Raw genomic sequence first — 15,828 nt, 5'->3', positions numbered from 1 at the left:
TCGCCAGGAGCCACCGGCACAACCCCCCAGCACAGCCTCCGGGGTCCAACGTGGAGTCGGCACCCGGGGAGAGCTACGCTTGCAGCCTGGTGGCAAGGGACAGTGGGAAGAAGATGCGTTTTGAGAGGCCGCCCTCTACCCTGAATACGGCTCTCCTTTGCCAGGGTCCACACTCAGGACCTACACACGCAGGCGTTCAAACCGTGCACAGGTGATTCGATCTAACAGTTAAGGGACCCTGTGCCAAGCGAAACACGTAAGTACAAGTTCACCCTTTTCCTCCCCTCGCCTCCACCCCCACAGCGTGTCTTGCAACGTTTTCAAGAGTCAAACTGAAGGCAGGACTATCTAGAGGCAGCAAGCAAGCAGGTGGCCTATCCGTAAATCAGGCAAACGGCTGAGACCACAGAACACGTGAGATCCCTGGCTCTCACCTGGAGCTCGGGGACAGACAGCACAGACTCCTCCGAGGCCGACGACATCTCGTCCTCCTCATCTTGGGTGAGGTCGTCAAAGTCCTCCTCCTCCTCCTCCTCCGGCCCGTCCTTTTCCGCCCCAGCTTCCGGCCCAGCCGGGGTCCCGGCCGCCTGGCGATCAGCGCTAGCGAAGCCCTCAGACTTCCCGGGGGGGCTGCTGCGCGCCGCGTCGGGGTCGGCACAGGAGGAAGCGGTCCTCGGAGAGCCTTTGCTCACGGCTCCCGAGCGTCCCTCGTCCCGAGGCTCCCGAGAGGCTGAAGAGGTCCTCGCTGGCTGACTTCCCTCCTCCTCCTCCTGCTGCAAGACGGGCGGCCTCCTTGGCTCCTCCCCTGGGAAGCCAGCGTCCAATCCCACAGAACACCCCGCCCTGCTGTCCTCACAGGCGTCCTCCCCGGCGTCTTTGGGCTCCATCTTGACGACGTCCTCCAAGTCCCCGGGGGGTGTGCTCAGAGACTCTCGGGAGCCCCGGGGCGGCTCCAGACCTTGCCCCCCGTCCTCTGCTTTCACAAGAGTCCAGCCACAGGCGCTGTTCTCCGACAGCTCTTCCTGGCACACACGGTCTGCTGCCGGTGGCCCTGGGCTGTGCTCCTCTTTGGGGAAGACAGGGGCACAGAGAGGAGACAGTTCCTGGGGTTCTAATTTGGGTTCTAGGCCTTGAAAGGCATTTTTCCCTTCAGCCAAAGGACAACTGATGTCCACACTCACTGGGGCCTTATCTTCAGGGGCGGGCGGGACAGGAAGACTCACAGAGTTGCCGGAGACAATCAGGGGTGGGAGAGAGGAGGCCACGAGGGGCTGACTCAGTGGGCAGGGGAAGGAAGTGGGGTTCACCAGGAGGGTGGTGATGGGAATGGCCTGTGGACTCTGGGCCACAGCCGCACTGACAGGCTGGATCACGTTGCAGCCACTGCCAAGGCTCACCACCTTGACCGTGGCAGCAGGCACGGTGAAGATAACAGGTACGGGGTGGATGAGGGAGGCTGGCTCCAGACACAGAGAGGCCTTGGCCCCCTTTCTCTTTGAGGCTCTCGGCCTCGCACACGGCTTTCGAAACTTAGACGGGGCAAGCGAGGGCAGCATCACCTTGGGCACAGGGGCAGAGGGGAGCGCAGTCTGGGGCTCAGACAGGGGGAAGCCGGTCCTGGCCTCAGGGGTCGTGGAAGGCAGTGCCGTCGGAGACTCAAAACCGTCCCCGCCAGGGGCCCCCGGCGGAGGGACACCTGGCACCGTCTGCACGACAGCAGCTGGCTGGATCACGTGAGGAATTCGGACCACCATTTTGCTTGGAGGGGCTTCTGGCGGAGTGGACCTCGCCGGTGTTTTCCCGGGGGTGGAGCCAGGCTGGAGAGAGGGGCTGGGTCTGATTAGGAGGGGCTTCAGGACTGACGGCCGCTTCTGTCTCCAGGCCTTCCTGGAAAAACAGTTGGCAACTGGCTTCAGTTTCAGGACCACACCCTTGGGCAACAGCAGTGGGTACGGAGTTTCACTCCCCAGTTCCGAGCTGCCTGTCCCCAGGCCTGGCTCTGAGCTGACCTCAGCGGCTCCCGTCACACCTCCTACCCCTCTGGCGCCGTCAGCCCTGCGCCACAGCTCCTCCTGGATGGACGGCAGGCTGGCCTATTGAGAACAAGAACACACGGACCCAGCACATGTCAGACTCTGGCAAAAAGAACAGGGCTTCCTGGATTTGAGGGGCCTCTCCCGGACAGTCTCAAGAAATCTTTCTAAGGTTTCTCCTGCAGGACACAAAATTTCTACAAAGAAATGTACAAAGAATGTACAAAGACTACATTCAATCCCAGCCTCTAGAAATGCATTTGACCCACCACTTATCGAAGGCTGTGGAGCCACCTGGGGGAAGGACAAGAAGCAGGAGAGGAAGGGTGCATGAGGAGGAGTGCCTGGGCCCCAGTCCTGCAACTCCAGCTCTGAAGGCATAAAGTGGCCCTTGACATCTCTGGCAGGGTGTGGTGTCCCCCGGCCGCATGCACACTCGGGGAGCAAGGCTGCACCTTTAACCAGAATGGAAGCCGGTGCTCCTCCCTCTCTACAGGCGGCCTCCACTGATGCGGCTGGAGCTCTTCACAGCACTTCACCAGGATGGGCAGCTGTTTGGTCTTCTTATAAAACTGAGCAAGAAGGAATGAAACATGAGTTACATTCTGTCCAGAAACACTGCCCTGTCAGGCTGGGGAGAGGAGTGTGCTCTAACATACACACACACATACACACACACACAGCACATGTTAAATGCTTCTACACCTCAAATGACACTAATCTCCAATAAAGATTTTACAACACTCTGTGTCATCAGACAGGGACAAGTTTAGGTCACAGAGAAAAGGAAGCAGATGGTCAGAACGCTCATACTTAAAACCTGCTCCTACTCAGCTGTCATGACAGTGCCTGAGCCCTCATCCGGGAGACATGGACGCTTCCTATTAAGGAAATAACGGTGCAAGGGACACCAGAAAGGAGGGAAAGAAGAAGAAAAGAGAGACGGAGACAGTTTTAAGAGTAATTTACAGGGAAAGTGAACTCACGGTGACAGTAAGCGTCCATTCAAGCAACATCTGTGCTACAGGCTGAGGGTACAAATAAGAGAAGACATTCCTGCCCCCCAGGGGCTTACAGACTAGTAGGAGACAGTCAAAGAGGTCAACAATGACATCCTCTGTGAAAGAGTACAAAAATGCACAAAACAATGACACGTATCTGACATTTGAACAATAAGGACATTTCTGCAGCAGATGCAGCTACAGATGAATCTTAAAGACACAGAGTTTGCTGAGCGAAGTGGCGGGGCGGGGTGGGGAACGGGCAGAGCAGACTTCTGGTTCCAAACCTTGAATGCATGTAAGGAACCACAGAGACTGGTCTGGCTGCAACACAGGAACGTGGAGAGACTTTCAGAGACAAGTCAGAGGTAAGACAGGGCAGGCCTTCTGTGCCACACCAGGCGGTCTGACTCGTGTCCAGAAAGGTTATCTGGAGGTGGCTATGGCAGCAACATGAGGGACAGAATAAATGGAGCCAGAAACCGTGGGTAGAAACTAGCGTGTTCCTCACGGTGTCGCCAAGGCCAGCACTAAGCCAATGAGCAGCAGGGTAGGAAGCGGGTTAAGACAACAGAGGACTTGGTGACAGACCAGCAGGCAGAAGTGATCATGCTGCAGGGGTCAAGGAGAACTCGCAGCAACGTGGGCTGAGACAACAACCAGAAGGAGCAGATCACAGCAGGGGCGAGTGGTGTGGCGGGGGGAGGGGGGGGTCTGCTGGTGGGGGAGGTTGGTGGCAACACCTGGAAGGTGCAAAGGGACACGATTCAGACTGAGAAGTCAGCAAGGAAACCGAAAGAAGACTTCCTGGCAACAGTTGGAGACGCGACGCAGACACTTGGGAGAAAAGTCCAGACCGAAGACACAGACCCGAGGACCGTGAGGAGACAGATCACGCCAACACGTACGAATGTGGAAGGGCCCACACGCTGCAAGGCCCCTGTGGAACACGGACACTTGAGCGGGGCAGGCAGACTTGGGGAAGCAGCCGCAGTGAGAGCGAGAGGGGGTTGCAGAAGTGAGCAAGCTGCAGGGTCGGCGGGACAGCCACCCAGAGGAGAGCCAGAGAGCAGCCCCCAGATCACTAACGGGAACACAGCCCCTGGATCTTTAGCAGGGAATGCACTGAGGTTTTGCAGGGAAGACGTCCACACTTGCAGCGGTTACACAGTAAAGGAGAAACTTACTGTTAAAACAGATTAAACACATCCATTTAGCTTTGTTCTTTTTTTTTTTAAATGTTGATTTATTTTTGAGAGAGAGGGACACAGAGTATGAGTGGAGGAGGGGCAGAAAGAGAGGGAGACACAGAACCTGAAGCAGGCTCTAGGCTCTGAGCTCTGGGCTCTGAGCTGTCAGCACAGAGCCCGACCCAGGGCTGGAACCCACAAGCTGTGAGATCATGACCTGAGCCGAAGTCGGCCGCTTAACCGACTGAGCCACCCAGGCACCCCAGCTTTGTTCCTTCTTAAAACCCCATGAAATGGGGCGCCTGGGTGGCTCAGTTGGTTAGGCGGCCGACTTCAGCTCAGGTCACGATCTCGCGGTCCGTGAGTTCGAGCCCCGCGTCGGGCTCTGGGCTGATGGCTCAGAGCCTGGAGCCTGCTTCCGATTCTGTGTCTCCCTCTCTCTCTGCCCCTCCCCCGTTCATGCTCTGTCTCTCTCTGTCTCAAAAATAAATTAAAAAAAAAAAAAAAAAAAACCCATGAAAACAGAAGGGAGCTGTGGTGAGGTGAAAGCCTATATGGAGAGCAGATGGAAGAAAAGGTAAAAGCAACACAGTCTTCAAAGCTAATGAGCGGATGGATGAGTAGAGACACAGGGAAAAGGAAGAGCCAGATCCCACACAGAAAGAAGTTTTAAGGACCAGCTAGACAGATGTTGGAGAAAAACACATAGAAGTGGGGGTAAAGCTGGAAGCAGAACCGGGTGACGAAGAGGACAGGTGCCACCCAAATCCCACCCCATTCGGTGTAGCCAGACGGTGGCCTCCCCCCGGCCCAACAGCAGCGGCTGGACTGAGGCTGCCGGAGACAGGTCCAGCCTCCGTCCTGTCCTGCTTCCCACGCACCCTCTGCCATCCACCATTAAAAACTATTCAATGAACAAAAAAAAGCTATCGGAAATTAAAAATATTAACAGGAAAAGCAAAGAGAAAGAAAAAGTCACAAGAAAAAGAAAAAGCTGAAGTAACATGCCAGAAAGGCCAACAGAAGATCGAGTGTTGGAAAAAGAGAAGACAGCAGGAGACCACCGCAGGGAGGCCGGGCACCTGACACGGACAGGCCCATGGTGGGGGCCGCCCAGTCCTCACAGAGCTAATGACACCGGACCCATACTAGGCATTCATATTACCATGAAATTCCAAAACAATGGAGAAAAGGAAAAAGCCTACATGCTGTAGGGGGACAGGAAGCGCAGGTGTCACACAGGTTCAAGAGGCAAAATGGCATCAAATCTCTAAAGAGGCGGAAGTAGCGACTAGAAGAAAATGGAGCGAGGTCCTTCGAAGAGTCGGACGCTTAATCAACTAAGCCACCCAGGCACCCCAGCCCTTAAACTTCTCAAGAACAATTATCTTCAACTTTGGGGCACCTGGTGGCTCAGCCGGTTAAGCGTCTGGCTCTTGATTTCGACTCCGGTCACGACCTCACGGTTCATGAGATGAAGCCCCGCGTCGGGCACTGCACCGGGTGTGGAGCCTGCTTGGGATTCTCTCCCTCTGCTCTTCCCTGCTCGTGCACTCGCACTCCCTCTCTCAAAATTAAATACATACATAAATAATACATGATTTCCAACCTCAAATTCCAGACTTACTAAAGGTGGTGAGTAGAAAAGGGATATATTTTTCAACGTGTTATTTTAAACAATTAGAGACGCATAAGAGACGCATAAAAAGTTGCAAAACTAGAAAGGTCTTACGTAGCTTTCCCCCAGGTTCTCCCGATGGCCAGACCTTATGTCACACATGTGACATAAGGTTAAACACACAAACCAAGTATACAGCACAGCAGCTAAACCAGGCACGGCCTCTGGTCCAATCCGCGGAGCGTGAATACCGTGAATACGGACAGTCTAAACGGAAACACCTGTTTCTCTGGCATTCTTCCCCAGATTGCTACGAGGCTGTGCTCCACTAAAACAGGGTGAATAAAGCAGACGAAACAGATGTGGGTTCGGGGACTAGGAGGATGCACACAGGTAAGAGGCACAAGGAAGCCCCAGGATGATGGGGAGGGCAAGCCCAAGAAGCCACTGTGCAACAAGGCGAGAGAGCAGCCTGTCCAGAGGGAACAGCCTCAGAGGCGTCAGGGACGGAACATCCACACTGTGAACACACTCAGAGGAGACCTGGAACACGGAGGTAAACTCCAGTGCCGACCGGCGAGCACACACCCTCGAGAGCGAGCTCTACCCACTCCCCCAAACGCAACTACGACCCCACAAAACACTACATGCCCGCAGGAAAAGCCAAGCAACCAGGCTGGACCACACCGCGCAGCTGTGAGGAGCGTTCACAACGCGCTACCACGTTTTAACGTGAGCCCCGAACACGATCCAGCCCACTGTGGTCTCGTGGGAAAGACAGACAACAGGAGATGCCACGTGGTGACAAGGGGCTGTGGCCCGGGGAGGAGGGGAGGGCCGAGTCTCCGCCGCCCTGGCCGCGCTTGAGTTAAGTGACGCCTCAGGGCAAAACGTCAAGCGGTGGCAACGACCCGCGAGCCCCCCGGACACGGAGGCAGACACGCCACCCCTCAAAACCGCAGCAGGAAGCGGAGAGAGAAATACCGGTTTTCACGATCAGCCTCACAGAGCTACCCGACTCTTCAAAGCTCTTATGTACCTTTCACGAAGTATGTACTTTTAACTTTGACAGAAAGAGCCAAGGACAAGGATACGGTGGAATGTCGTTCACCCTTTCAAGAAGGCTGGAGGCAAAGAAGACAGGCGGCTAGAGGGAAGCGTGAGGTCAAGAAATATTTTAAGAGTTGGGATGCTTTTATTTTTAGGAGAAATGCCCGTAAGAGGAGGACGAGGGACTTCGAGGGGAGGAAGGGCTGCCCGGGAGCCCCCAGCTGGGGCGGGAGGAGCCAGGCACTCACTTTGATGATGTTGTCGGGCGCGCGGTTCATGTTGAGGTTCTTGATCCGCACGGTCAGCTGGTGGGCGGTCTTGCAGGTGAGGAGGTACTTGCTCATCAGCAGCTTCGGAAACTTGGTCCCTTCAAAGTGCTTTAGCCCTAAAGCCAACAAACTGAGAGAGGGGCAGTGCTGACCAGCTGGGCAGTTCTCCCCAGAGAACTCCGCGGGGTACGGCCCACCGTTCCCACACCTCATCCTTGTGCGAGTCGACACAGAGTGGCCGGCCTTTCCTGAGGGCTGGTAGGTTCTAAGACCTGCTCAGTTCAAAGGAAGGCAAAGGAAGGAGAATGGGGCTCAGGGAACAAATATGAGATGAACAACGGGCGCTGTGTGACGTTAAACTCAGCACCAACCGCCTCCCCACACGACCCACTCAACTGCGGCACCTGTACGCCACAGGCCGCTACGGCAGCGGGCGGCACAAATCAAGAGCCGTGGAAGTGTTCATGACCTTCGTCAAATAACCTCACGCTTGGCAATTTACCCAAAGGGGTAAACTCAAAATACTTTCAAAAGCTCTATGCACACAGATCCTTGGGGAAGCCTCGCTACAACAGCAAAACAAGACAGGAGAAAAAATAAAAGGGGCAAATAAAAGGACTATCATAAGGCCATTAAATATCACTTTAAAAGACAACACACAGAAACAAAAGTAAAGACAATGTGACAGTACAGAAGAACAATTTCAAGGCGTTAGGTAAAAACAAAACAAAAGTATACTTAAATTGCCAATAAAGATTATATGGAAAATGCAAAAAGAAAAATCACTGGAGGCACCTGCTGGCTAGGTGGATAGAGCATGTGACTCTCAATCTCAGGGCTGTGAGTTCAAGCCCTACAGCAGGAGTAGAATTTACAAAAAAAAAACAAAAAACAAAAACCCACAAAGGAAAGAAAAAAAGAAAAATCATTGTCTTAGGGTGGTTAGAATAACAGATAAAAATTTTTTGCCACTGGGGCGCCTGGGTGGCTCCATCGGTTAAGCGTCCCACTTTAGTTCAAGTCATGATCTCCGGTTCATGAGTTCAAGCCCCGCATCGGGCTCTGTGCTGACAGCTCGGAGCCTGGAGCCTGCTTCGGATTCTGTGTCTCCCTCTCTCTCTCTCAAAAATAAATAAAACATTAGGGTGCCTGGGTGGCTCAGTCGGTTGAGCTTCCGACTTTGGCTCAGGTCATGATCTCACGGTCCGTGAATTCCAGCCCCACGTCGGGCTCTGTGCTGACAGCTTAGAGCCTGGAGTCTGCTTCGGATTCTGTGTCTCCCTCTCTCCCGGCCCCTCCCCTGCTCACGTTCTGTCTCTCTCTCTCAAAAATAGACACTTTAAAAAAATTTTTTTTTAATTTTTTTTCCTTTGAAAAATTTCTTCTACCAGTACTATGAGACTGGTTTTTACAATAACTCAAAAACAAAACACAAGTTGAAAATGTTTCAAAACTGCACATTGTTCCCCAAAAAGAGCAGTCCCCCTGGCATTGCTGTTGCGGACACAGCACAGCAGTGAGCCCGGCGAGACCGCTTTGCTTCTGGCCTTGTGTGCCCATGTCTGATGACACACGCCCTGTCTCCCCTGAGCACAAGAGAAACAGCTAGTTCTCCTCGGGTCACCCTGTGCATCTGTTCCCCCGCAGTAAACTCTTACTTGTCCTCGGCCTTCGTGAAGAAAATCTTATCCTGGGGATTCTTTGCCTTCAGAGAACACACTGGAAGTAGCTCTGGATACATGAACACCTTGCTCGTGGCCAGGATCCAAGCCACTTGCTTTGGCAAACAGGGAAATTCATCTGCTGTGAGAAAACAAAATCCTGTGGTAAATGAAATTCTAGAACAAAAGAGGGCTTCACAAAAGCTTCCGAATGCATTCTCGCATTTATCTAGAGCCGTCCCTCCCTAGGGAAGCCTGCCCTCCCGCCCTCCCTCGCCCAAGGTTTCAGCCATCGTCCTCGGCCTGACACATGCCTGCCGGGAGTCCCCCGTGAGCTCCTGCCAGCCAGTCCTCTCACCCTTCCCGTGTGGGACCCCTAACCCCTAAGTAACAGGGACACTCACAACACTGATGACCGAGAACACCCGGCTCACTGTGTGCTCAAAGTCGCTACCTCCTCTCCCCCTTTAGATCCTTGGAAGATAAGTGACCTTCAACAATGCTTGCTTTCTTCCAGGGTAAGATGTGAACTTCTTCAATCTCCCTCACAAACCTGGTATTCCAAATTTTATTTGATTTGATTCTTACTTAACTTTCATGAAGTCCTCCCAGAGTCCTCCTGGGGTTGGGAACGAAAGCCATAGGAGGAGTGAGACACCTCCGTCTCACTCAGTTCTGTCCTGCTGCCTCAGCCTCTCAACTCCAGGCCTGTCTGCCTCTCCAGAGAGAGGAAACACGACTGAATTCGTGGTTCTCCCTCCCCAGATGTTTTCATCTCCCCGGAAGAAACCACGGGACCCCACAGGCGGCATTTATCACCACGGTGTGCAAGTTTTCATTACCAACACAGGGCTAAGAAACTAGTTTGAGATCCCTGTGTGTGACACAGTGTACTTAAACTCAATTATATTCAACTTCACTGCAAAAGTCAGGGATTTAAAAAGAAAATCCGAAGACCAACACACCCGGAGCAAACCACAACTAATCTTCTAGACCAGGAAACAAATCAGAAGCAATCATTTCACTCAAGGGAACAGCACACATTTTCTCACAAACTACTAAGCAATGCAAGGTAGAAAGCAACCAGCACCATCTTCAGAATATCGAACGAGGCAAATGTTCAACACGTCTGATTTGTGCCTAATCCCCAAATCAACATTTCATTCAAAATGGAGACACCACTGCAACCATGAAAGAAAAAAAGTTTCCTAATGAAAAAGAGAGTAAAACCCTAACCACAAACCAACTTAAGCACTTGACTTTCATCTTTGCCAGACCCCAGGCTGTCCCGACCTCGCGCGTGGTACTTCCCACCCTCACATCTATCTGGGACACTTCTCAGCACGGAACGCCCATCTCTGCCCCCTGCACCGTCCTGCCCACCGCCCCGGCCCTCACGGAAGCCCAAGCACTGTCACGTCCTTCCAGAACTTAGGCGGTGGGTATAAACGTCCCGTCTGCTAGGACGCCAGGTATGGGATGAGACTCCCACTTGTCAAGGCAAGTAAAGGCAGAAGTGAACAGATCTGTCCCGTACCAGTCTTCTTGACGGTTTTCCGAGGACTCCAGTCGACGCTGACATGTGTGCTGAAGGCTTCCACGAGCTGCACTGCCCCCGGCAGGTTACAGGGCTGGAACAAGGTCTGAAACCTCGGGTTGAACTGATGGCGGAGAGCGACGGAGCTCTGAGCAAAGGTTCCCAGCTCTTTCTGGGAAGACAGGGCACAAAGGAGACCTCAGTCCCAGACGACTAACACTAGTGGAGCCCCTGTCAGCCTCTGAGGGGAGACCTGCCCTCCAGCTAGAGGGTAAACACAGGTAAAAAATCAATCACTATAATTACTCCACCCAGAGCACTCTGTGGCTGAGCCCTCAGATATCCGGGGGGCCGACACTCATTCCACCGCTCAGCCTGCAGGATGCTCGGTGTGGCTCCCCGGCTAGAACTAAGGTTCTCAAGAGTGAGAACAATTACTTTTTAAACCTTTTTCTTTTGGTTTCTCTGAATAACACCTAGACAATTCAAAATTAAAACCCTTTCCTCCAAAATGCTTAAAAATGTCAGAACCGAAATTAATCCTATACACGTAGCTATTGAGCCAGATGAACTGACAATGAATTCAGTAAAAAGAACAGAAGTATGGAAGACCTAAGAAGTCACGGTAAGTCTAAAGATGAGGAAGAAAGCCCAACAAAAAAGTCACAGAACAATCCTAAGAAAACTGGATGGCTCTCCGGTCTTTCTGGGGGTCAGAGCCTCATGCTCTCTTGGCAAACGCAGGAAGCCACAGGAGTAGCTGCCAACGTGTGCAGGAGACAAGAAAAAACACAGACGGTGGCGGGTGAGCGTCCCTGCGAAGCGACCTCCCAGGCTAACCGACCCCCAAGTCTGTAGAGGGAAGGACATGTGGAGCCTTACGAGAAATATCCTGGTGGTGCTGGCCTCCAAAGTGAGGTTGGGGTTGGAGGAGGCGAGAAGGTGAATCTGCGTCAAGAGCTGCACGTGCTGAGGAGGGAAAGAAAACAACACAGCAACACGTTACGAGGTTGTCACTTCAGGGACCCGGAAGGCTTTCCCAAGATGTCTGCCACTTGACCACATGCTCTGCTTTCCGGAGACGAGGAGAATGGCACCTTCTCGTGGCGTGAGTCTCTCAGAGATGTTCCTCCAGCAAAAGGACAGAGCCGGAGGAATCTCAGCCTCAAACCAGAGGGACTGAAGTTAGAAAGAAGAAAAAACTCCTCCCGGCAAGTGAGGCTGTTCAGTTCAGAACGGATTAGGAGAGACAGAAACCTGTGATCCTAATGTCAAGGGTGGCCACCTGCACGAGTGCTCTTGCCTGAGCCCCTCGGGCACAAACACGGTGCCTTCCGAGGGCCCAAGCGATGAGAAGGCCGCGGCCCTCTGATTCCAAGGCACATCGAGCCACCGGCTCCGGAGATTCAGACCACCGCTTCGGTGGCGGGCCGCGGACGACCTGGCGCCGGCCTCGCCGAGGGGTCTTACCTGCTGCATCTGCTGCTGAAGCCGCCGCCTCTGCGCCGGGTCTAGAGTCAGCGTCTGGTGGACCTTCTCGTTCTGGGGCTTCGCCCTCTCAACCTCCTGCTGCTGTCTGCCCGAAGACTTCTTCACCTTCAGCTGTTCAAGCTGCTCCTTCACTGTGCGGTGCTGCTCATTTAGCAAGTTGGCCAGTGGTTCCTCAAACCTATCCCCGACAGGGAGGTGACCGCACGTGAACATTCCCTAGGTCCCCAGCACGTCCAAGTCCCCCCGACGACGGCGGGCTAAGAGTGTGCGTAACTTCCACCTTCTGCCGACTCCCACATCCCACATCAGCCAACAAACTCCCAGTCTATCCAAGTCTGTTAGCATAAGCTGTTAGCAAAAATTCAAATAAGATGGTCCCGAACTGCACTGCCCCCTCATTCTTCCACGATTAGTCCTCTACATAATACACAAATGAAGGAGAAGTTAGACAAAAATCAAGGAACAGAGAAATGTCTGGATAACAAAGGAGTCCGGGAGCCAGCGGGAGGAGCCCCTCATCCTTGGGGCCTCCTGACATCCACAATTAACCTGGGACGTGTCCCTAACGGTGACACGGAATCTTCTCCAAACCCAGCATCTGTTCCCTCACTCACCCATGACCACACCCCAGGTCCGGCTTCTGCCCTCCTGCCACTCCCATCCATCTAGGCTGCCCTGCCTTCCTTTCTGACCAAGACCTAGTGTGAAGGGATCCACTAAACCACAGGACAGCTGGGAAACACAGTGAGAAGCTGGTTCAAGTATCGCCCTGCCTGCCCGTGAGCACCTCCCCTTCTAGCCCAAATCCCTCCTCTCGGCTGCGGGACCGGCCCCCGCCTCCTGAGAGCGGCCATCCAGGGCTGAAGCACCCACATGCCTAGCTCCCAGGCTGGTTCTGAGGCAGAGCCCCCACACTCCAGGATTAAGGCAGGACCAGGGTTCTGTGCAGTCAGGACACAACCAGCTCCAGCAAGTATGAAATCTCTAGGTGGCAACAAGAGTAACAACAGCTACATGATAACTTTTCTGTAGCCTCTGGAGATAAACACTATGTTTCCTTTCACAGTTTTTAGCAGGCACAGGCTAAAAACCTAAAGTCATGGCACAGCCCTGGGTACAATGTTTCCTGAGATCTGAAAACTCCATTGTCTGTGCTCCTGGCAGAACAACGGAGGAGCAGAAGCACGAGAAATGTGGATGAAGCACAAACAGCCCGCAGCTGGTTTTACAAAGTATTGCTCAGGTGGCTGACAAGGGGGACACCGACGGCTCACTTTCCCTGCGACCAAAGCATGTTCACAAATCAACTGCATTATGAACTCAGTAAGTGGGTCAAAGAAAGACTCTTAGAAATCTCGAAAATGTTTCCCCCCCCCCAAAAAGTAAACAGGTGAGATGATACAGCGTTCCCTAACTCGATTGTGAGGGGGGGGGGGGGATCTTTCACAATGTAAACTTTTATCATATCACCACGTCGCACACTTTCAGTATCTTACAATTTTGTCAATTATAGCTGAATAAGAGGGCGCCCGGGTGGCTCATCAGAGGGTTGAGCGTCCAACTTTGGCTCAGGCCATGATCTCACGGTTCATGAGTTCGAGCCCCACATCGGGCTCTCTGATGACAGCATGGAGCCCACTTCCGACTCTCTGTCTCCCCTCTCTCTGTCCATCCCCCACTCACACTCTCTCAAAAAGAAACAGTAAAGAAAATTATACCTCAATAAAGGTTAAAAACAAAAAAGGGAGGGGGAGGCTATCCCGAGACTGTGTTGTAATTATATTATGGTATTTATTAAAATGGCATGTATTTCGGGCTTTTACGGAACGGTCAGCAGACCTTGTTTCCTGTGCTAAATTGCCCGTTCCCTGAAGGCCTAGCTTTCCGATGGCTCCCAAGCTCTCCGATCAGGTCACGCTGCTAAGCTCACACACGGCACCACCCACGCACAGAGCACACCCTGACCGCCGGCCAGGCGCCTGACCACGTGTGCTGCTACGCGGAAAGAACGGACAACACACTACGGCCCAGATGGACCGTGCAGACCCGTCACACGTGGGGGTGGAGGGGCAGTGTGACTCCAAGCCCCGGGCGTGACTGCAGCTGGTTCGCGGGCTGCTCGCCTACCGCCGCAGCCACAGACCGTCACTAACGCTGACGCAACGTCAACGGCCAATGAGGAGAACAAAAGGGACACAAGGCTAGTATGGCCGGGGGTGGCTTCTGTGGCTGGCCGCCGAGTCCTCACACCGCTCCAGCACCACTCACCTGGAGAGGCTGCTACGGACGCCAGCTACTGTTTTCTCTCCCTTCCCAAACAGACGCAGCCTGGTCTGTGGCTGTGCTGCCCCATAGCAAGGAGACTGATTCACGGGAGACCCTCCTTCCATCAGTGACAGCGGGGAGTTAGCAACGGGAAACCGGGAACCCGAGCGTCTGAAAACACGCTTTTCTCCCCTCTGCGCCTCAACGTCTCTGGCTAGCCTACCGCAGGGCTTGAGGGGTGTTGAAGCTAGGCCGGGGCTCGGCCACGCGCTCCTCCTCCTCTGGGCCGTCATCCTCCACGTTGGACAGTCCCATCTCGTCCTGGAACTGCGGGCAGAGGGGATGGGCGTGTGCGTGTCACCCAGCGGCGGGAGGGGAGGGAGGACTGCAGGCAGGAGCTTCCTCACAGGTCCTCACTTCAGAGCGCCCACGATCGTGCACACGGCTGACCGTTAGGTCAGGAACAAAGTGTCTCAATCGACCACTTGCAGTGGTGAAGACACAGCAGTATCTTTTAAGAGACGGGTTTATGAGAAAGGCTAACTATCTGTGCCCAGAATATCCCAAAACTAATCTGCAATCTTTGAGGATGATGAATGACAGTTGGGGAGGCCACCCAAAGTCTGCAGGGGGGATCTTACTAGGAAGAACCCATATACGGGTACTCAAAGTTTATTAGTTAGCGAAACTCTCCTCCCACCATACTCTCTCCCGAGGGCCCTGCACTGGCTTGGTCAAACCACCCTCCTGGACGGAGAGCCCCGGGACCAAAGGACAGAGCTCGCTGGTGAGTCCACATCCACCACCCCAAGTCCCCACTCAAGGACCATGTACTCACAGTTTCAAACAGCTCTTCCATGAGTTCATTCACTTCCTTCTCTGGAAAAAAGCCACACAGAGTTGTTGGCTCAAGTTAGTTTTGTTTTCCAATTAGAGGGAATTCCAAGAAGACAGTATGTCTTGTTTTCAGCAAGACATTTGATAAAATCGTCATGGCTATCATTCATTCATTCATTCAAAAACGTGTCCTGAATACCAGCTATGCTCAGTCCCTGTTCCAGATGCTTGGGGACACATGACAGAACGAACGGACCCTTCGGAAAGTTCTGCTGGGAAGACATACAGGAACATAAGCTAGATGACCTTCCCGTAACGTAAATCCAGTCCTGTCCTGGCCTACTGAGTGCAGTCAAGACAGAACCTAAACCATCAAGCAACTGCATCAATGACCCAGAAGACCCAAAAAACACACTTATCACATCTGTAAATCATATAAAGCTGGAAGGGACTGCTAGACCAACTGATGACAGACTTAAAACCCCACGTGTTGTCAAATTAATCGGGTGAAACTTAACAACTTTAAAGTCTTACATTTAGGATTCTTCGAAATCAGGGTGTTTTTAAATTTTTTTTAAATGTTTATTTATTTTTAAGAGACAGAGACAGAGCGCAAGCAGGGGAGGGGCAGAGAGAGAGGGAGACACAGAACCCAAAGCAGGCTCCAGACCCTGTGCTGACAGCACAGAGCCAGACGCGGGCCTCAAACTCACAGACCGTAAGATCATGACCCGAGCCAAAGTCGGACGCTTAACCGACTGAGCCACCTAGGCACCCCAAAAATCAGTTTCTTAAATGGATGAAAAGGTGAAATGGCTCAAAACAATCTGAAAAAGATGTGAATATTTTGGTTGACCTCAAGTTTAATATGACACA

General features: G+C 53.1%; 1 protein-coding gene across 9 annotated transcripts in view; it reads right to left on the bottom strand.

Annotated features, from left to right (window-relative positions):
- Positions 1–15,828, bottom strand: part of LOC122212296 (GON-4-like protein) — a 74,565-nt gene that overhangs the window by 9,442 nt on the left and 49,295 nt on the right. For 5 of the 9 annotated variants that reach the window (XM_042926092.1, XM_042926091.1, XM_042926094.1 and 2 more), the window contains exons 13-21: positions 14,954–14,994; positions 14,339–14,442; positions 11,830–12,028; positions 11,242–11,328; positions 10,360–10,531; positions 8,820–8,964; positions 7,141–7,291; positions 2,489–2,605; positions 435–2,093 (exon numbers count right to left, since the gene is read on the bottom strand). In XM_042926092.1, the coding sequence (XP_042782026.1) occupies positions 435–2,093; positions 2,489–2,605; positions 7,141–7,291; positions 8,820–8,964; positions 10,360–10,531; positions 11,242–11,328; positions 11,830–12,028; positions 14,339–14,442; positions 14,954–14,994 (2,675 nt within the window). The other 4 variants (XM_042926095.1, XM_042926097.1, XM_042926099.1 and 1 more) reach the window with 4 other exon arrangements.

Source organism: Panthera leo, chromosome F3 (assembly GCF_018350215.1).
Source record: "Panthera leo isolate Ple1 chromosome F3, P.leo_Ple1_pat1.1, whole genome shotgun sequence".
NCBI classification, from domain to species: domain Eukaryota; kingdom Metazoa; phylum Chordata; class Mammalia; order Carnivora; family Felidae; genus Panthera; species Panthera leo.
The sequence above is the reverse complement of the archived record's forward strand: the minus strand, read 5'-3'. Positions and strand labels throughout refer to the sequence as shown.